Source organism: Sapajus apella, unplaced genomic scaffold (genome assembly GCF_009761245.1).
Source record: "Sapajus apella isolate SASKATOON/1434 unplaced genomic scaffold, GSC_monkey_1.0 scaffold15, whole genome shotgun sequence".
Taxonomy (NCBI): Eukaryota; Metazoa; Chordata; class Mammalia; order Primates; family Cebidae; genus Sapajus; species Sapajus apella.
Genome location: NW_022436955.1, coordinates 18,627,064 through 18,648,819, shown reverse-complemented (window position 1 = coordinate 18,648,819; position 21,756 = coordinate 18,627,064). Strand labels below are relative to the sequence as shown.

The following is a 21,756-nucleotide window of genomic DNA, read 5'->3' as shown; positions in this document are numbered from 1 at the left end:
AGTGTGGACATTAGCCTATCGGCTCACCCCCAGCACAGGGGGTGAGTGGTCCTTCACCCTGTTGTGTGGTGGTGATGTAGGATTTTTGGAATGGGTTAGGGTGATATAGGTTATTTCAAAGATGATCCTTTCCAACTCTGAGACTGGGTCCTCTGTCACAGGCCTTAGTGAGAGTTAGATGAGATCATGGCCATGAAAGCACTTGGAGAACAAACATTCTAGACAAGTAAAGGTATTATTATCAGTAGACCATGTAACATTAACTCATACTTTTTAAATGTTTAACTTTCTTGCATATCCCGGTGAGGCAGAAAATAACTTCCAAGTTCCTACATGCTGGTAGATTATTTCTTTTCATTTCATAAAGAGACCAAACCTTCCCTCATACCACCTTGTTAACGAACTAGCTGCGTTTTGTTTTTCTTATTTTATCTCATACGTTTAACAATGACTGGAAACATTTGACGTGCCAAGACTTGAATTTGGGCATCTGGGGTTTCTCCCACTGTCCATGACAGTATCACCAGCAAGTGGAGCACAGGCTGTACATTCCTCGTGTGAGCTTTCAGAGTGAGGAATGTTCTCCACCTCCTGGGAAAAACCAGGGCCCAGCTCATAGGAGTTGAAAGGAAACTGATTTTAGAACCCTTTTACAGTACTATGACTTTTCACTCAGTGTTGGGAACTGCTTCTCTTTCACTTAAAAGAACCCCCTGGGGCTTTAAGCTCAAACGATGACAGTGACTCAGAGTGGCTCATGCTTATTGCACCTTGACACTGTGCCAAGTGCTGTTTTAGCCCTTTACATGTAAGATAAACCTCAGCCTGTGAGTACGCATTCGCTCTGTAGATTAGGAAACCAAGAAACATGCAGTAAATAACTAGCCTGGAGTCACACAGTTAAGCTGGAAGTTGGACCTTGGCATGTGACTCCAAAGCCCTTCCTGAAGCTCACTGCTTCTCCCCTCCTTGCAAGCAGAGACCTGCCACAGAGCCCACAGAGGTCTGAGGGAGGCAGGATTTCCTGTTTGCCGTGCAGGAGAGCAGTCAGAGGTGTTAAGCAGGAAAAGCACATTAGAATTCCAGTTTACTTACAGTGCTGTCCGCACCAGGAAGGAAATACCCCAAATATGAACATGGCTTTCACCAAGATAAATGGCTCCAATCTAGGGGATTCCCATCAGAAAAACTTAATCTGGAGATCAGAGTTTTCACCTGCTATATCTTTCATATTTTCTTTCCTTAGGTTAAAAAGACCAAGTGGCATGAGCAGCCTTTTGGGGAAAATTGGTGCCAAGAAGCAGAAAATGAGCACCCTTGAGAAGTCCAAACTGGACTGGGAGAGCTTCAAGGAGGAAGAGGGGATTGGTGAAGAACTGGCCATCCATAATCGAGGGAAAGAGGGGTAAGAAGGAGTAGGTTACATGCCTTGGAAAATCCTCGGAACCCTGAAATGAAATGATTTATTAGAGACCAAATGCCCACTGTAAGCAAGCGGGAGCTTTTCATGATGGAACTAAAAATGTGAGCACTTTGGTTCATCAGTGAGGCTCTGTTCCATTGTGGGGCCGGGCTGTCACCGGGAAGGCCGCTGCGGATGGAGGGAAGGCGGGGCATGCGAGGAGCACTTCTCTCAGGGCCAGTCACGTCTGCCAAGCTGAGTCTGCTGAATTACAGCTCCAGGGGCTGTAAGTTGCTTAGTGGTTGGATCCAGCCCATCGTAGCAGCCTTGGCCTTATCTGAATCATTTGTATTTCTCAGAAGCCAAACCAGTTCAAATCCTTCAGAAACAGAGCCAGTGGAGTTCCTAGATGTTGCATTATTGTGGAATTTTTTTGGTCTGTGTCATCATGGCCCAGGGTGAGGCTTTACCTTTGGCTATATCCTGTGTGTTGGGCCAGGCCCTCAAACAGTATCCCAGGCCATTGCTTGCACCTCCTCCTCTTCACTCTGGCATACAAAGAGGATGTTCAGAACCTATCTATTCAGTTGTGAAAAGGGTCCTCTCCTTGTTGTATTTGTCTTACTGGTGATTAAACAAAAAAATCAAGAAATGGTGCCCGGGCACGGTGGCTCACACCTCTAATCTCAGCACTTTGGGAGGCCAAGGAGGGTAGATCACTTGAGGTCAGGAGTTCGAGACCAGCCTCGCCAACATGGCAAAACCCCATCTCTACTAAAAATACAAAAATTAGCCAGGCATAGTGGTGCACGCTTGTAATCCCAGCTACTTGGGAGGCTGGGGCAGGAGGATCACTTGAACCCGGGAGGCAGAGGTTGCAGTGAGGTGAGATGAAATCACTGCACTCCAGCCTGGGTGACAGAGCAAGACTCTGTCTCAAAAAAAAGAAAGAAATGGTATTCATAAGTACTTAGGGACCTCAGAAGGCACTAAGGAAGTTACCACGAAAGTGGCTTCATGGCTTAAGATCAACAGTCCTCACCCCTAGCCATGAAAAGAAATGTTGAATGGCCCGCCAGAGAGCCCTGGCTGCTCGGCAGCTCTGCCCCTCACCGGTAAGCTCTTCTCCAGCAGCATACTGGGCACCTCTGAGGCTCAGCTCCTTCACCAATAAAATTGGGCTAGTGATACCATCCTCACTTTGTGGTTGTGATGATCTCATGAGATAATGTATGTATTGCTTACATATATGTAATATACATAAAGCACTTTACAGAACACTTGTCACATAAAGGCTTGCATTAAGTCCAAGTCATTCAAATTGGTTTTTTTTATTTGTTTTTGGTTTTGTTTTTTTTGAGACAGGGTCTCACTATGTTGCCTAGGCTGGTCTCAAACTTTTGGGCTCAAAGGATCCTCCTGCCTCGGCCTCCTGTGTAGCTAGGACCACAGGGGCACACCCCTGCACCAGCTCATTCAGGTTATTAATGACAGGCAAGGGACTTAGTGGGTGGTCATATTTCTAAATTAGGCTTCAAGATTGTCTAAATGAACCTGGAAGCTGACTAGTATGTTTTGTTTTGTTTTGTTGTGTTTTAAATAAACATTTAAACAGCTTTATGAGCTTGTTTAACTAGCAGACTTCTAGGTCACTGTACGCTGGAATGCTACAGGACAGGGAGAAGGAGCCAGAGTGATCTGGGGAAGGCTCTGGATGAAGTACAGTGTTGTCTCTTCACATGTGGCAGCTCTGACATGTGCCCGAAATCTCTCTATTCAGATTCAGCTCTAGTAACTCACAGCTCCCACCTGTTCTCCACTCTTGCACAGTGATCTGAGGAGCTGAGTCAGCAGAGGAGCGATCAGTGTGTGCTACACATTATTGCTTCTTTGAATATTGATTATATGAGTTGGACAGTGCTCACTCTGCTTGAGTTAATAGAGGTCTTACAGAAGTAAGGAGTGCTAGGTGCGGTGGCTCACTCCTGCAGTCCCAGCACTTTTCATAGGAGGATGTTTAAGCTCAGGACCAGCCTGGGCAATATAGCAAGACCTCGCCTCTACAAAAAATCAAAAACATTAGTTGGGCGTGATGGCACACACCTATAGACCCAGTTACGTGGGAGGCTGAGGCGTGAGGATCGCTCACCTCCGGAAGAGTGAGGCTGCAGTGAGCTCTGATCATACCACTGCACTCCAGCCTGAGTGAAAGAGTGAGACCCTGTCCCAAAAAATAAAATTTTATTTTTTTTTTAAAGTAAGGAGGGGTGCTGTTAAAGATAGGGAAAGATAACAAAGTGTAGACTGAAAGAGAAAACAAGATTAAAAAAAAACATCTGCCTAGTGAGAACTTTTCAGGCAGTTGAAACTCACATAACTAAGTTAGGGAGCAACAAACTAACACCATCCTCCTTTATACGGTGCTTTTCTCTCCTTTGTTTGAGGCTTCTCCCCTCATTCACCCAGCCAGGTGATTCCACAGATGGGACTTTTTCCAGTGCAGATCTGCTGGCTCTGTGCTCTGCCTCAGCCCTTCTCACCTGCCTTCTTGAGTGCCCAGCCCCACACCTCCACTTACTCTCCTTTTCTGGCTCCTGCATATGGATTAAAGGAGCCTAGCCCTAGGCCAGTGAAGGGACTGGAGCTCTGGTCCTCACCTTGGCCGAGCATGAGAATCCTTTGGTGACATTTTCCAAAATTCAGGTGACCACCTCTGTACAGAGCTGCAGAATCAAGAGTCTAGAACAGGTAGGTCACAAATATCTGCATCTTTACATTTTACCCCTCAGGTGATTCTCATGCACAGCTAAGGTTGAGAATCAGTAGACCACATGTTCAAAATTCTAGAGGCATGAGACAGGTGCAGTAGTCTTAAGACATAAGACATGCACCCGTAGTCCCGGCTACTCACTGTACTCCAGCCTGGACAACAGAAAAACCCTGTGTCTTTACGAAAAAAAAAAAAAAAAAAAAAAAACAAAACTAAAATAGTGTTGAGGAAACAGAAACTCGAAAGCAAGGAAATGAAGACGCAAACAGGCTCTGAACAAGCTCTCACCTGAGTGGGCTGCAGGTTTTGGGGGAAGAGCTAGACAGGGGCCTCCTCGAGGCTCCAGCCTTCTACTTCTAACATGAGCACTTGCTTTGTAATCATTCATTGCCCTTGCCCAGTTCACGCACTCTTCTATATGTATGTATATGATGTTTTACGATAAACAATTCAAATCTTGGCTCTTCACCATTCCATGGGTACTAGCCCCATTTTCTCCATCCATAAAGTAGCAACATTTTAATATACTTCTCAGGATTATTGTGGGAATTAAATAAGTAGAGGAAATGCCGGGCATGTTTATCAGTAGGAATCCTCCCCGTTTTCCATGAGTCCCCTGCTCGCTTTTCTTTCTCCCACCTGCCGTTACTGACCCCAGCACGCCTCAGGCCTTTCTGGAAAGCTAGATGCTTTATTCCTTTAAGTTCCTTCCTGATATGTTCCTGCCAACTTTTCAGGAATATTTTCCACAGTGGTGGGAAATAGAGCTGGGAGGCATCTGGGAGGAGACCCAGACTCCCTGGCTGGCTTTTTTTCCTTTCCTGGGCTTTTAAACTTGGAAAGTCCCAGGGCTGGGCCCCTGGACAGCCGTCTCTTCCTCCCCAGGAAAGCTCACTAGTTGAAACTACCATTCGCTACTAAAGACTCAAAAAAAAAAAAAAAAAAAAAAGTATCCCCTGCCCTTACCTCTGAGCACTGAGCTCCAGAGTTACACATCAGCTGTTAGTTGACATCTCCTTCTGGTTGTCCAAGACACATCAAACTTAACTTCCAAAACCAAATACTTATTCCTCTCCATAATGGAACCCCCATTCTTCAGAATTCTTAGAAAATGGCACATCACTATCCACCCCACTGTTAAAAGAAAAACTTGGAGCCGGGTGTGGTGGCTCATGCCTATAATCCCAGCACTTTGGGAGGCCAAGGTGGACAGATCACCTGCAGTCAGGAGTTCAAGACCAGCCTGGCCTACATGGTGAAACCTCATCTCTACTGACATACAAAAATTAGCAGGGCACAGTGACGGATGCCTGTAATCCCAGCTACTTGGGAGGCTGAGGCCGGAGAATTGCATGAACCTGGGAGACGGAGGTTGCAGTGAGCCGAGATCACGCCATTGCGCTCCAGCCTGGGCAACAAGAGCAAAACTCCATCTCTAAAAAAAAAGAAAAATTTGAGCTTCATCCTTGATTTCCTCTGTTTCCACCAGTATCCCACAAGTCCAATTGATGGTTTCATCACAACATACCTCAGCTCATCTCTATTTGTACAGCCCCACTACCACCACCCCCATACAGGCCACAGACAACTGCTCTGCCCCCTGCTTCTACCCCTGTACTCTTTCACCCAGTCTCCACCCAGCAGCTGAAGCAGTCATTTAAAAATAACAGACCATTTTTCATTTCTTTCCTACAGAATGCCCCCTGGTAGCCCTTCAAATCGGTGTTACCCAGGCCCTCCCCGAGTTGTCCCCTGCCCACCTCTATTCTCTTCTCCCCCTGCTTGCTGCAGCCCAGCTTCACTGTCTCTGTGTAGTGCTCTTCCCTGAGGAGGCTCTGGTTTGTCATTCAGGGCTCTACACCAATGGCATTCTAGATACCCCCACCCAAGGAACCCTCAGTCACATTACCCTGCTTGATTTTCTCCATGACACTTAGTCATCACCTGATGCATGTTGTCAGGTTTTGTTCCTCCGTGGTAAGCCCCTGAGGGCAGCGTCTTGTTCCCTATTCTGTTACCAGCCCAGACCAGGTGCAGCACCGCTGCAGTGTCTAAACACCCATCCCACCAGCTGGCAGATTGTCATGGCTTTTGTTTATCGATCTAGTAGGATTAGAATTAACCACCCAGAAAAGAAGAGCATAATACGTCAGAATGATGTTTCCATCCAGGCGTCGTTTCAGTTAGCAGAGTTGTTGAGGCGCCTGTACCAGAGACAGTCATCTGTCCATCAGAGAATTGCTGCTTTTCCTCTAAGCTCCAGACTCCCAGGGCCCATGTGGCATTCCAGGATCAGAGTCAGCCACTTGCACTCAGGCGTTGAGCATGGCTTCCCTGCAGCCCTGTAACCCATTAATTACTCAGGTTTCTTGGTGATGATCAGCAGCCACAGCGTGGCATCTTGCAGTGCTAAGGCAGGGGCCAGCTGACTTAGGGGAAGGAATCCATGCATAGAGAAGAAGAGAAGCACTCTAGTGCCAGCTGCCGCTGTCTGTCCAGTCAATTGAAGGTCACGATTGGAGACCAGGTGTTCCGTGATTTGGAGAGGCATGAAGGAGGGACTGGAGAAAATAATTTCCTTTTGCTAAAAAAAAATCTATTTTTCTGACCCCCCAGAGTCACTCTGTCAGAACCAGCACAACCTGGAGGTGATAGGGGAAGAAGGCAGTGGAGAAGAAACTTCTCCACTTGTTTGCAAGTTAAATCCTCTGGAGTGCAGAGGTGTACTGTCGGGCACACTGCTTCTTTCAGTTGCATTTCTCGGGGCAGCAAAGTCTGTATCTCTTTACATCATTCCCAGAACTTTGTTCTAGCCTCAGAGTGCTTCCATAGCCCATTGCTTCATGGTTTTGGAAGATGCTTTTACCCACTTTTTGTGCTATGTCTGTGCTGCCTTGAATGCTCACCTGGGGAACAGAATGCTGGCTTTGCCTGAGCAGCGTGATGATCATGCAGCCTTGGAGCATCCTCAGTGAGTGCTTCAGGTTTCCCTCTGCTTCCCTCTTCCTGACCAGCGGTGTAGGAGGCCTCTCAGGGCCATCAGCCAGGGTGACCACGTCGGGTCAGTACTCCATTGGGCCTTACCACCCTCAAAGGTCCTCTGTCTTCCTGCAAGGGTGGGTTCCCAGGTACAGGTTGAATATCCCTTATCTGAAATGCTTGGGACTGGAAGTGTTTTGGATTTCAGACCTTTTTTTGATTTTGAAATATTTGCTTTTACATCATCAGCAATATTGGGGATGTGACCCAAGCCTAAACACAAAATTCATTTGTTTTATATGTAAAACAAATGCGTACCTTATACACAATTCCTGGAGGTAATTTTATGCAGTATTTTAAATAATTTTGTGCTTGAAACAAAGTTTGTGTATGTTGAATCTTCAGAAAGCAAAGGCGTCATGTGTGGAATTTTCCACTTGTGTCTTGTCAGTGTTTTAAAAGATTCTGATTTAGGAGGACTTCAGATTTCGGATTTTGGGATTTGGGATGCCCACCTTGTACTGATGTGTTCCCTGGTACCATTTTCTGCCCTTCTCTTGTCCTCTTCTTCAGTTTCTCCCTCCCTCTTCATTGGCCTAGATCTCAGGAAAATTGGGTGCCAGATAAATAATTTGGGTTGGAAGATTCAAAAGATGTCAGAGCCTGTTGTGTCTAACCTGGTTCTGAAAGGAAAAACTAGAAAATCCCTTAGTTTTTTTATTAAAGAAAAGGAAGCAAGTGCCCGGCCTTTCTTCACATTTCTTCTGACGTGACCTCTATAGAACCTTGAAACCCAGGACAACTGCAAACACCAAGAGACCAAATGTCCCTGAAAGAGGAAGGGATCATTAGGAAGGCCACATCCTCAAAGGTGGCCACTGAGACTCAGGATGTTTTCATGCACTTTAAGTGGGTCATGGCCCCAGGACAGACCCACCTGAGGACGAGTGCAATGGGAGTCATTTCTTATTTTATTAAAGAAAGTGAAGAGCCTCTTAAATGGGCCACAGAAGGCAATGGGAACAGAAAGGGATGATGCATCCCCCACCACTGGGCTTCCCTGTGGACGAGGCTGAGTCATGCTGGGCCCCCAAAGGGGCTGGGCACAGGCCAGAAAAGCACCCAGACAGATCAAGAGCAAGAGCCGTGATTCCCATTGCACTCGTCCTCAGGCGGGTCTGTTCTGGGACCATGACCCACTTAAAGTGCATGAAAACATCCTGAGTCTCAGTGGCCACCTTTGAGGATGTAGCCTTCCTAATGATCTCTTCCTCTTTCGGGGACATTTGGTCTCTTGGTGTCTGTTCCGTTTTCCTGGGTTTTGAGGTTCTGTAGAGGTCAAGTCAGAAGAAGTGCGAAGCAAGGCCGGCAGGGCACAGTGGCTCACGCCTGTAATCCCAGCACTTCTGGAGGCCGAGGCAGGCAGATCACTTGAGGCCAGGTGTTCAAGACCAGGCTGGCCAACATGGCAAAACCCCATCTCTACTAAAAATACAAAAGAAAAAAAGAAATGGGAAGCAAGAACTCCAAGCCCCATGACAGCTCTTATAGCTATTTTGTTTGTTCGTTTTATTGTATACAAAGCACTTCTCACCGTTTCATTGTATTGCCAGAGGGTTATTGTGATTGTTATTCCTGTTTTACAGAGAAGGAAAAAAAGGCACAGAAGTCACACTGTCTTGCTCAAAGTCACACAAATACTATCTGTCACAGCCACTGTCATTCTTAGCACCTTTTCTGTCTTGGAAGGGAGAGTCCACTGCCAAGTAGTTTTGTTCATGGTCAGCTCTTGGCAGTAAACCAAGGCCATCACAGGCATCCTGTTAGCAGCTGCAGATGGCTGTGAATCAGGGAATAAAGTCACCAGACCTGCCCTGATGGCCTTTGTCTGGGTTGGCCTTGAGAATTCAGTTGCATCCTGCACATGTGCCACTCACTGCTGTCTGAGGCCTCTCTAAGCCTAAACTCTGCCTGCACCTGCCTGTTTAGCAGCCAACCTGGGCTTCACTCTTGATAAGTCTCAAGGTCAGCTGGACCCAGCACAGCTCCTGGGAACGTGCAGGACCTTTCTTCATACTCAGTTAGCATCCTCATTAAGTGTCACTTCTCATTTACAGGAGAGTCAGGGCTGGCCCCGACGGCTCACACCTGGAAGGCTAGCACCTGGAAGGCTAAGGTGGGATGATCACTTGAGCCCAGGAGTTGAAGACCAGCATGGGCAGCATAGAGAGACCCTGTCTCTACAAAAGATTTAAAAATTAGCCTGCTGGACACAGTAGCTCATGCCTGTAACCTCAGCACTGCAGGAGACCGAGGTGGGCGGATCACAAGGTCAGGAGTTTGAGACCAGTCTGGCCAGCATGGTGAAACCCCGTCTCTACTAAAAATACAAAAATTAGTTGGGCGTGGTGGCAGGCTCCTGTAATCCCAACTACTCGAGAGGCTGAGGCAGGGAAATCACTTGAAACCAGAAGGCAGAGGTTGCAGTGAGCCAAGATTGCACCAGTACACTCCAGCCTAGGCAGAAGAGCGAAACTCGGTCTCAAAAAAAAAAAAATGGTGTGGTGGTGTGTGCCTATGGTCCTAGCTACCTGAGAGGCTAAAGCAGGGATATTGTTTGAGCCTGGGAGGTCAAGGCTACAGTGAACTGTGTTTGCACCACCGTACCCAGCCTGAGCAACAAAGCAAGACCCTGTCTCAAAAAAATAAAGGAGAGTCAGGAAGAAAGACCCCAAATGCTTAACCCCACATACTTACACCTTCCCTCCACCTGATCTCCAGACAGGTAGCACTGAAGATGGCCGTTGAAATATACCCAGAATTCCTCTTACATCCCCAAGTGAACAGCAGCACAGCAAGATCTCATGCTGAGCCTTACCTCTCTTTTCTTCTGCTAGCACTTCCAAGGGACAGTTAAAGTGCAGTGCCATCAAAATCCTAGTCCCCATGGTAGTGAGCTTCCCTGGGGCTGGTGGGGCTAGGGTGGAAAGATGGCTGGTTGTAGTGAATGTAGCCTCTCAGGCCATTTTGGTTAGCAGCCCCCACTTGAGAATCACAGGTGTCTTGGTGGGAGGTAGGAAGTGAGTTCATTGTTAGATGTCTACACTTCCCTGCCTGTCTCCCCATTTTCACTTTTTATCTGAAGGGGTCCACAATGTCTGCAGCTTCCCTGACTGCCAGGGACTCTGAAGTTCAAACTCCTCCAGGCAGCCTATAATTTTATTTTTCAAACCTGTCAACTCTGACCCCAATGGCTTTTATCAAACCTAAGAGCAGGCCCTGTCATCGCTTCCTGCCATTCTTGCCTCATTGACGGTTTAGACACAGCAGCTTAGTCCCTGAGCCACACCAGGTATTTTGGTTCCTCATTACTAAAACCGTTAAGTCCAGACTTGGGCCATCCACTGTCCTCAGGAACCTCTTGGAGGCTGGCTTCCTAAAACCATGGTAACAACATTACCTACCATTCTATTGAGCACCTGCTCTGTGCCTGGCATGATGTAGACACCGTTTTATTTAATTCACGCGACAGTCCTTCAGAGTGGAGACGAGTTATTATTATAGATTAGGAAACAGAACAGGTTAAGTGATTTGCCCAGAGTCACACAGACAGCAGATGACAGGACTCAAATCTCCAGCCCTCTGGCCTCAGCCTGTACATTTCTGGCTAGCCCTCTAACCTAGGGCCAGGATAGTTAGTACCATCCGGTACTTCCCAGGACGCTGTTGGGAGGGAAAGCAGGACCCTGGATGCAGCAGGGGAACACAGGTTCCTGAACCTGGTAGCATTCTCACTATAAATGTAATGACTTTGTAATGACGGATGCACATTTTCCACAGTGCAACAAAAGAAAAATTAGTGCAGAGATTCAATTATGTCTCCCATTTTTGAGGGCAATTTTGCTCTCTCAGTAGATTAATTAGCAGCGGAGATCTCCTCTCCCCAGGCAAATCATGGCACACTTTATGTCGAGGAGGTGCATTAAGATGCAGCTGTGTCTCATTAAGCAACCAGCCTTGCTCCCGGCAAGCGTGCCTGTGCTGCTTTCCCGTCCTGCCTGGAGAACAGAGGGAAAGTTTGCTGAACCTGACCAGATTAGGGGGCAGAGTGCCCACCTTTCAAGGGGATCCTGTATGTGGACTATAGGCCACAGAGGCCCTTAACCTCATTCTCTTAGAGGAACGTAGGGAAAGGGTTCTCCTGTCATCTTAGGAGAAGCAACCTGGACCCAAACAGGGTGGCGGATACCTAGGAGAGGAGAAAAGGATGAGGAGAAGGAAAGAGCTCAGAGCAGTTAAATCGCTTCTAAAGTGTGCACTTTGTAAACCTCAGCTCACTTCACCTTCACAGCAGCCCTGTGGGGCCGTTTTTACGGTCTTACTTCTTCACTACCACATGCCTCTTTTTCACATTTTGATGTATGTATGCAGGAGGCATAGCTTTCTGTCACCCACCAATTCAACACACCGCTAAAGCCAAGAAATACAGCATCACCATGCTGCTGTAAGAAAAGTGAGGCTCAGAGATGTGCAGTCCTTTGCCCTGTTAATAAGTGAGCTAGAGCTAGGACTTGAACCCGTGCCTGTGTAAACCCATGTTCTTCTTCCCTTAAAGTCTTATTAGAAAATTACAACATCTTCCTGCCACCCAGCCTCTAATGTGCTTTCCCTTTGATAAACTGTTACCTTCCTTTTCATTTTATTTTTTCTTTTTCTTTTTCTTTTTTTTTTTTTTTTTGAGACAGAGTCTCGTTCTGTCGCCTAGGCTAGAGTGCAGTGGTGCAATCTCGGCTCACTGCAACCTCCATCTTGTGGGTTCAAGTGATTCTCTTGCCTCAGCCTCCCGAGTAGCTGGGACTATAGGCACATGCCACTATGGCCAGCTAATTTTTGTATTTTTAGTAGAGACAGGGTTTCACCATGTTAGCCAGGATGGTCTCGATTTCCCGACCTCGTGATCCACCCAACTTGGCCTCCCAAAGTGCTGGGATTACAGGCGTGAGCCACCGCGCCTGGCTTCACTTTATTTTCACCATTCTTTTTTATTTTTTTTATTTTTTTTTTATTTTTTTTATTTTTTTGTATTTTTTTTTTTAGTAGAGACGGGGTTTCACCATGTTGACCAGGATGGTCTCGATCTCTTGACCTCGTGATCCACCCTCCTCGGCCTCCCAAAGTGCTGGGATTACAGGCTTGAGCCACCGCGCCCGGCCACCACCATTCTTTTTTAGACCAAATGTGAGTGGTGTGGATTGTACTGGAATCGTCATGGGGGGTCACTCTGAGTACCAGCTGTGTCCCTCTGCTTTCATTCACCGTAACTCAGTTTATGTCTAGGGGACGGGACCAGGCAGGGGAGGAATTTCTCCTACTGGTTTCTGCTTCTGACAAACACTGTTTTCATCCTTTTCTAGGTACATTGAACGGAAAGCTTTCCTCGACCGAGTGGATCACAGGCAGTTTGAAATTGAGCGAGATCTCAGGCTGAGCAAAATGAAACCTTGATGTTACGGGCAAAAGCAAGAGCAGCTTAATCCTGTTTACAATGTGAGCTTTTTGTGCGTCTGTGAAATGTTTTCCAGTGTTTCTCATCAGCTGTTTCCCAGCAAGGTCTTTTTTTTCTACATTGAAGTTCTGTCTATGTATCTTAATCACAAGTGGTTTCATTCACTTTACTTTTAAAAATTTGTCCTTAAATGAATAAATAAAAGTTGGTCCTGTGAGAGGCTGATGAAGATGACGACCTCACTCACCTTCCCTTTTCTGCTGCAAAGTCCCAACCAATTCAAGCCAGCACATTCCAGGTTTGTCCAGGCTGGCAGAGGTCTTACCAGGCATAGTAAAGAGAGCTGACCAACCTGGGTGTAGATTTTCCGGGGCCAAGAGGCTCTTTCTGCAGCCAGCCTTGCCCGGAAGACCTAGAGGAGCAGGCTCACTAGTGTGGCTTGAACGCCAGGCCCTTCCTGGTCTGTTCTTGGTTCCACTCGGGCGTCTTTCCTGATCTCTCTCCTTCCTGAATGGATTCCCGCTGATGGCATGTAAGGCTGCAAATAAGGATATATTATTGCTGAATTAGCAGTTTTTTCCTTCAGCCTTTTTCCTCTTCCCAAAGAAAAGTTAAATTCAGTTGTGCTCCCACTTCAGTACTTCATTTATTTTTAGTTTGTCAAAGAATATTCTGAAGGATTTTCTTTTTTATACTCATAAGAAAATGTAAATTCCAAACTTCCTGCTTACTAGAGTCGGATGTTCTTTGCAGAACAGCAGGGAGGAGAGTAACAAACAAATCCTTGGTGAAGAGGGAAAGGGATAGAGACCATTTGTATTAATAAAGCAGGAAATCCCACAGCCTGCTCCTGGCGTGTGTGTGCCTGCATGTTCAGGTATGTTACCCGAGTAACATGACAGGTTTGGGTGATGACAGGATCCCTAAGACTGCATTCCATTTCTTGCTGTACCAGCTTTGTGACCTTGACCACCGGTCAGTTTCCTTTGCTTCCATTTTCTGGTCTGCAAATGGCGTGAATAACACCGATACCTCCAAGGGGTGGAGTGAGCTAATGACAGAGCCGGCGGGTATGAGCACTAGTTTATGGCAGGTCTCCCAGTCTAGGTCTCTAATGTGATCAGAACTCGTAGCAACTAAGACTTGATTCAACACTAGGTGTTTATGGGCTGTGGATCTTATTACTCAGAAAGACAGTTTACAAACTAAAATTGAACACAGTGTCTGTTCACATCCCCTCTGATAATAATTCTAAAAGTGATGATAGAGCATTTCAGGCCAGCATCACAACAGGCAGCCTGTGAGGTCTTTGTTATGGTCCCAAGTGGGACATAAGAATAACAGAGGAAGGTGGCTCATGCCTGTAATCCCAGCATTTTGGGAGGCCGAGGCAGGTGGATTGCTTGAGCTGAGGAGTTTAAGATCAGCCTGGGCAACATGGTAAAACCCTGTCTCCAACAAAAATACAATAAGAAATTAGCTAGGCATGGTGGTGCTTGCCTGTAGTCCCACATACTCAGGAGACTAAGGTGGGAGGATCACTTAGTCCCTGGAAGTTGAGGCTGCAGTGAGCCAAGATCGTGCCACTTCACTCTGGCCTGGGCAAAGGGAGCGAGACCCTGTCTCAAAAACAAAAAAAGAATAACCTTAGACCAGCCAGTATTTTGACGAGAGGACATCCAGACCTTCTGGAGGTAGCAGCCAAGATTTGATGTGAATGTCCTCCCACCTGCTACCCTCCAGTTCATCATCCATCATTCATCACCATTTGGTGACTCTTTCCCTAACTCCTCTCTGGAGTTGAGTCCCTCTACCATTATGTTTCACAAAGCGCTTCATCGCAGCAGCCAGTGTCTCAGCAGCACACGAGCTGGCTCTCTCCCTGCTTGAAAAATGATCTGGAAGCCAATAAAATGAATGGTACTGAGTTCATGGTAAGTTAGGGTTTTCTTTTTAGCAAATGTTAGCACCTTTGAAGCCTAAAGGATTAAGACAAAAGCTGCAAAAGCCTGCTGGGTTCTTCTCACAGGTGGGTTTGCTATTCCTGTTTTGCCCCGAGGCATGAAGGGATAAGTCAGATGTGTCAGTGAAAGTTGTAACTGTGTGCTTGGGTCCTGCCTTTCTTGTTCAGGATCCAGCCCTTCACACAGGCTTCTCCATCTGTACCCTGAGAAAGATCGGTTCCTTTTTGCTGTCTCTCGATTGCTGTGTCTTTTCCCAGCAGGGTTACTGCCCACGCTGACACAATCACCCATTACCTCTCCATCAGTCTTTTAGAAATCACCTGTAGGCTGGGTGTGGTGGCTCACGCCTATAATCCCAGCACTTTGGGAGGCTGGGGAAGGTAATCACCTGAGGTCAGGAGTTTGAGACCAGCCTGGCCAACGTGGTCAAACCCCATCTCTACTAAAAAATACAAAAAAATTAGCCAGATGTGGTGGCACACGCCTGTAATCCCAGCTACTCAGGAGGCTGAGGCAGGAGAATCACTTGAACCTAAGAGGCAGAGGTTGCAGTGAGCTGAGAACACGCGATTACACTCTCTAGCCTGGGTGGCTGAGCAAGACTTCGTCTCAGAAAAAAAAAAAAAAAAAAAGCCCCTCTAGTCTAGTCAAGCCCCTGTCAGGGAATACATAGCTATTTGTATGGATCCTGTTACAGGTGCTCTGTTTCCCAGTTTGTAGATGCCTGCTTTGGAGTCTCACAGTTTCCCACTGTTAACAGTGCTATTTGCCTGGACTTCAGCTGTCGCTCTTTTGATCTACGTGGAACCTCTTTAAAAGCCTCTTGTACTGACCTCACCTCATCTCACTGATGAAGCACTTCCCCTGGCTGATACACGTGCACCTGTGTGTATGTATTATGTACATGTGTCATCTTACAATGAGAGTTCATATTGGACTTTCATTTAGTCTCACTGGCCATAGCTGGGTCATTGAACTCCCTCTAGCTGTAGGGAAGGCTGGAAATGTGAGTGTCGTGGAAAACATGCAAGGAGGAAGGAAATTAGGAGGATGTAATAGGTCAGCTAACCAGTGTACCTGCCACACTCAGTCTTTGTCATAAACCAACAGGTTTTTCTCCATTTGTTCTTTAAAATTGTCCCAGGCTGGGCACAGTGGCTCATGCCTGTAATCCCAGCACTTTGAAAGACCAAGGTGGGAGGATCACTTGAGCCCAGGAGTTTGAGACCAGCCTGGGCAACACAGACCCCATCTCTACAAAAGATAAATTTTTAAAAATTAGCCAGTTGTACTGGCACATTCCTGTAGTCCCAGCTACTCGAGACTGAAGCAGGAGGATCACTTGAACCCAGGAGGTCAAGAGGTTGCAGTGAACCAAGATCAAACACTTCACTCCAGCCTGGGCAACAGAGCGAGACTCTGTTTCAGGAAAAAAAAAAAAAAACATGGGCCACGTGTTGGTAATTGTTCAAGCTGAGAGAGGAGTATATTAGATTTATTATACTGTGCTCTCTGCTTTTATATAGATTTGGATTTTTCATAATTTTTGTTTATGAAGTCTATAGTAATGTTTTTTAAATTGTCATAGGGAGGCTGGGCACGGCGGCTCACGCCTTTAATCCCAGCACTTTGGAAGGCCAAAGTGGGTGGATTGCCTGAGGTCAGGAGCTCGAGACCAGCCTGGGCAACACAGTGAAACCCCATCTCTACTAAAAATACAAAAATTAGCTGGGCGTGCTTGTGCACGCCTGTAATCCCAGCGACTTGGGAGGCCAAGGCAGGAGAACCGCTTAAACCCAAGAGCTGACAGTTGCAGTGAGCCAAGATTGCACACATGCACTGCAGCCTGGGCAGCAAAGCGAGACTCCATCTAAAAAAAAAAAAGTCACAGGGAGGCTCCGAGTAAGGAAAGACTTTGATGGGCTCAGGCTGTTCTAGTACAGTGTGGGCAGCCCCCCAGGACTCATCTCCCCACCCTGCAGGTCTCACAATGGCCGGGAGTGTGGTAGAGGGGACCATTGTCCAGGAAGGAGGTCCTTTCTGTCTCCTAAGATCCTGGGTGCCTGTTTTTCTTTTCTTTATTTATTTTATTTTGAGACAGGATCTTGCTTTGTTGCCCAATCAATGCAATGGCACAATCATGGTTCACTGCAGTCTCGACCTCTTGGGCTCAAGAGATCCTTTCACCTCAACACCCCAAGCAGCTGGGACCACTGCATGGGAGGTAAACACCATTGCACCCAGCTAACTTTTTAATTTTTTATAGAGGTAGGGTCTCACTGTGTTGCCTGGGTTGGTCTTAACTATGCCTGTTTTTAACAACTTGGAAACCAGACTGCAGATTCTATGTCACCTCTTCTTCCCAGGCTCTGAAGGGCCTCCTCTGGCCCCTTCTTTTTACTCATTACTATTGTGGATCAAGTTCAAGGGACAGGGGAACTGGCCAGCAAGATGGCGTCCTTGGGCATTGGCAGTGGGTATCTGCAAATGGGTGGCTGTTTCTTGTAGGTATAAGCCAGGCCCTAGGAGGCAGGAGTCTTCTCAAGCCCTGCCTGACCATCCCTATCACTGGGTGCTGTGACTGCAGAATGGAGCATGCCTTTGGCACCAGCCAGTGACCCAGGCAGAGGACCAAGCAGGTGCGTATCCATGGGGGTGCCTAAGGCAGGGATGGACCACTCTTGGGTGTTCCTCTTGGTCATCTGTGCTGCCTGAACCCATCTGTGCCCTCAGTGGGACCTACTTTCTCAGCCAGCATTGCTACCTATCCCAACCTCTTCCTAGGAAAAGCCAGTGCACCCACTGAGATCAGGCTGGTGGGTAGGACTGATTAAAGCGTGTTTGCCTTCAATCAAGAATCACCTTTTCAGCCAGGCACGGTGGCTCACACCTGTAATCCCAGTACTTTGAGAGGCTGAGACGGGCATATCACTTGACGCCAGAAGTTTGAGACCAGCCTGGGCAACATATAGTGAGACCCTGTCTCTACAAAAAATATAAAAATTAGCTGGACATAGCAGTGCATGCTTGTGATCTCAGCTACTTGGAAGGCTGAGGTGGGAAGATCACTTGAGCCCAGGGAATCAAGGCTGCAGTAAGCTGTGATTGTGCCCCTGCATTCCAGCCTGAGCAACAGAGCAAGACCCTATCAAAACAAAAGCCACCTTTTTTATTACAAGTCTGACTTGAACCATGACAGACACTCCTGCCCATAGTTTTTAAGAACAAGTGACTCATGTTTTATCTAGCTCTTACGTCCACATTTAGTGAAAACCCATCTAACTCCCAAAGGAAGTGGTGTCCCTTTATCCCGGAGTTGGGAATTGTCAAGGAAACTGTTTGCAGGAAGTGGGAAGTAGAAAGAATGAGTCAGTGCTAAGAGGTGTTTGGCAGCCTTCTGCAGGGCGCAGTGCTCATCCCCTGCTGTGGGGTGAATGGCTGACAAGGACAATCCAAGGATACCTTCTTAGCTGGTCCTGCAGAGTTCAGAGACTCCCTTGGAGTTGATTTTTCCTGGCCTTGCTCTTGTCCTCTCCACGTCCCAAATTTTGGTGTGTCAGATTTCCAGGGCATCTGGTACCTTCTCATTACTGAAAAAACTGCCCTGAAACAGGATAAGGTCAAAAATAAAATAAGCCTCTTGATGTGCTCTGCTCACCTATTTCCTGAATAACGCAGTGCTCTAATTAGGAACTCTGCCTAAGGTCTCTAGGGGCAAAAGGGGACACGTGAAGAAGGAAATCCTATGTGAGCTGTATACTGTCAGCGCCCGTACAGAGGCACTGGGCTAAGAGGCCTGACTTCAGAACTGCGCGGTGCAGGTTAGGTGAGTGGCTGGCACCGCAAAGGCCCGGAGACCTCCTGGGCAGGAGTGGAGTGATGGTGCCTCTGGCAGCCAGGCAGGGACCAGGAAGGCCGGTGACAGGCTCTCCAGGTGCCGTGCTGCCTCGTGGTGGCAGTATAGGCGGTGTGGTTGATGTGGTGAGACCGCAGTGTGTGGTGTGGTGTAGTTAATGTGGCCTGGTGTGATGTGGTCTGCGGTTTGACGCGGTGTGGTGGAAAGGGCCTAGAACAGGCTCTCAAGAGCGGTCTTCTGCTTTTTGGTATTATTCCTTAGCCAGATCTGGAATTGTCCAGGCATGTTGGGTGAGACTCACAACTTTTTTAATTACCAAAAAGCACAGGTGAACAAACAGGAATTGGGCTGAGAATGGGAGTTCCTGGGAAGGATCAGAAGCTTTCAGCTTCATCAGCAAATGATCGGTCAGTCCTGTGTGCCAGGTGCTTCCTCTCATGCTATCTTGTTAGATCCTCTGCCCTTTCAGAGGAGGAAACATGCCTGAGGTCATCCGGTACCACAGCCAGGGCCTAACCCACATGGCATGGCTGGAGGGCAGGATGTGGGAGCGGAGGAAGTTCAGTAGCTTCTCATCACCCGCTGGATCCTAGCGCCATGTTGGGAAGGAAAGACCTGAGGGCAAGGAGATGGAAAAACCAAAGGTTGAGAAGGTTCTTGCAGATGAAGAGAATGGCACCTGCCCGCTGGTACTGAATATTTGTGTCAAAAGTTCACGGAGATGTGGGCATCCTGGCCTCAGCCCTGGTACTGCCCAGTCTAGGCAGCTTCTGAACCACTCTCTGCAGGAGAGAGGGGGTGCTGCTGAGAAGTCTTTACCTAGGACTTCAGCCTTGCTTCAGACAGGCCTGGTGGCCAGGTGTCACCCACGTCTAAGCTCTGCTCCACGGTTACGTTTCTGTGCTGAGCATTTCTGAGTGGAGGGTGTTGGCCTCCTCTCTTTGAGACACTGCCTGGGGTTAGGGAGTGAAGGGAGTAGGTGCCCAGATGACTGCAGCCGTTTGGTGTGTGGGAGGTTCAGAGAGTCAGGGACATTGAGTGCCACTCCCCTGCCCCACCTTCCCTGGGCTGCAGATTCCTGTGTTGGCCTCTTCTGTTACTTCATTTTTGAGACAGGGTCTCGCTCTGCCACCCAGGCTGAAGTACAGTGGCATGATCTCAGCTCAGTGTAGCCTCAGCCTCCCTGGGCTCAAGCAGGCCCCCCACCTCAGCCTCTTATATTATGCCTCTAATGGCATACTGCAGGTATGTACCACCACGCCTGGCTAAGTTTTGCATTTTTGGTAGAGACGGGGTTTCACCATGTTGCCCAGGCTGGTCCCCAACGCCTGACCTCAAGCAATTGGTGTAAGCCACCACACCTGGCCTGCTAAGTCTTTTTTACCATTGCTTATTCCTTCTTAGAGCAACTTAAGTCCAAAAATACTACCAGATGCAATCTTCATGCACAGGCAAGTTGACCCCAGCAAGGAAGCTGGGATGGAGAAGTCCAGCAGGGTCGCACCACAGAGCCCCTCCTCGGGGTCCCGCTCCCTGCTCTGCAGCCAGCTTTCGTTGTTTGTGGTCTCAGAAAGCTGATGCATAGGCTGAGTCTGTGCTCATATAAGGCACTTGGTGACTGTGCTAGGGAGGAGGGAGAGAAACTAATGTAAGGAGAGCGCTGTCAGGTCAGACACATGGGTTGACGTCCTGCCTCTAACCCTGCTGTCTCTGTGATCCGGCTAAATCCCTCAACCTCTGCGTCTCAGATTCCTCACCTTTGAAAGGTTGCTGAGGATGGTGAATAATCCTGTTCTGCCTACCTCACAACACTTTATTAGGTGAAATACACCATCAAGTTACTATAAGCAAATTGTGCCCCTGGCTCCTCCTTCCCCAAGACAGCCAAGCTTATAGGAGTATAAATTACTGCCACTTTACAGAGCACTTTGGCAGTGTCTAAGAGCTGTACCTGGCGCGGGATGCAGCAAATGTACTCCGAGATACATCTGGAGAAGCACTAGCAGGTGCACAAGGAGGTAGGAGTACAGGTTAAGTACCCTGACCCCTCGTCTGCCTGGGGTTAGATAGTGAAGGGAGTAGATGCCCAGATGACTGCAGCCATTTGCTTCAGCAGCATATATACTAAAAAAATGGAACGATACAGAGAAGATTAGCATGGCCTCTACACAAGCACGTGATATGGTTTGGCTGTGTCCCCACCCAAATCTCATCTTGAATTGTACTCCCATAATTCCCACGTGTTATGGGAGGGACCCAGTGGGAGATGTTTGAATCATGGGGGCGGTTTCCCCCATACTGTTTTCATGGTATAGTAAGTTTCACGAGATCTGACGGTTTTAACAGGGGTTTCCGCTTTTGCATCTTCCTCATTTTCTCTTGCCTGTGCCATGTAAGAAGTGCCTTTTGCCTCCTGCCATGATTCTCAGGCCTCCCAAACCTTGTGGAACTGTAAGTCCAATTAAACCTTTTTTTCTTCCCAGTCTCAGGTATGTCTTTATCAGCAGCGTGAAAATGGACTAATACAGGTTGACATGCAAATTCGTGAAGCATTCTATTAAAAAAAGAAAAAAGTATCCCTTATCTGAAATGCTTGGGACCAGAAGTGTTTCAGATTTCAGATTTCTTTGGATTTTGGAATATTTGCATTAGACTGATCCAGCACCCCAGATCCAAAAATCTGAAATGCATGTGCTCCAATTAGCATTTCCTTTGAGCCTCATGTGCGCACTCTAAAAGTTCCATATTTTGGAGCATTCTGGATTTGAAAGCTCAACCTGTATTGGTAACTATAAAAACTTGAAAACCACTGTAGAGGAGGAAAAATTTCTCTTCTACCCTCTTTAGTTATTTACCTTTTTTTAACATATACATGGGAGTCCTCACTAGAAACACGAGGACCCAAAGAAACAGAGTTGAAAGCTTATATACTGAGTTGGGCAAAGAGCAGTAAGTGTGACAAAGTAAAAGGACCTGAGCTAGGGGAGTTATATTGGTTGAAAAAGTGGGAAGATACAGTTTGTTAACAAGGTTTGTACAGATTTCTCTTAGCCTTAACTTCCCCCTCCTTGGTGATAAAAGTGTCTCTTTCCTTCTGATATGAGAAGGATACACTGGCCAGGCACAGTGGCTCATGCCTGTAATCTCAGCACTTTGGGAGGCTGAGGCAGGCAGATCTCATGCCTCACCCTCCTTTTGTAGCTGGGACTGCAGGTAGGCACCACCGTGACCTGCTAATTTTTGTTGTATTTTTTGTAGAAACAGGGTTTCACTATGTTG

The 21,756-nt window shown here is 47.4% G+C and overlaps 1 protein-coding gene and 1 non-coding gene across 2 annotated transcripts in view; both read left to right on the top strand.

Annotated features, from left to right (window-relative positions):
* CFDP1 (craniofacial development protein 1) overlaps positions 1-12,891 on the top strand; it is a 132,989-nt gene extending 120,098 nt beyond the window's left edge. Inside the window, exons 6-7 of the mRNA XM_032284470.1 lie at positions 1,247-1,405; positions 12,566-12,891. Coding sequence (XP_032140361.1) covers positions 1,247-1,405; positions 12,566-12,656 — 250 coding nt within the window. The 3' untranslated portion in view covers positions 12,657-12,891. The remainder of the gene's footprint in view (positions 1-1,246; positions 1,406-12,565) is intronic.
* Positions 12,892-20,579: 7,688 nt separating this feature from the next.
* Positions 20,580-20,687, top strand: LOC116555896. The gene has a single exon (XR_004270736.1). It is a non-coding gene; the product is annotated as a U6 spliceosomal RNA (small nuclear RNA).
* Positions 20,688-21,756: the final 1,069 nt, after the last annotated feature.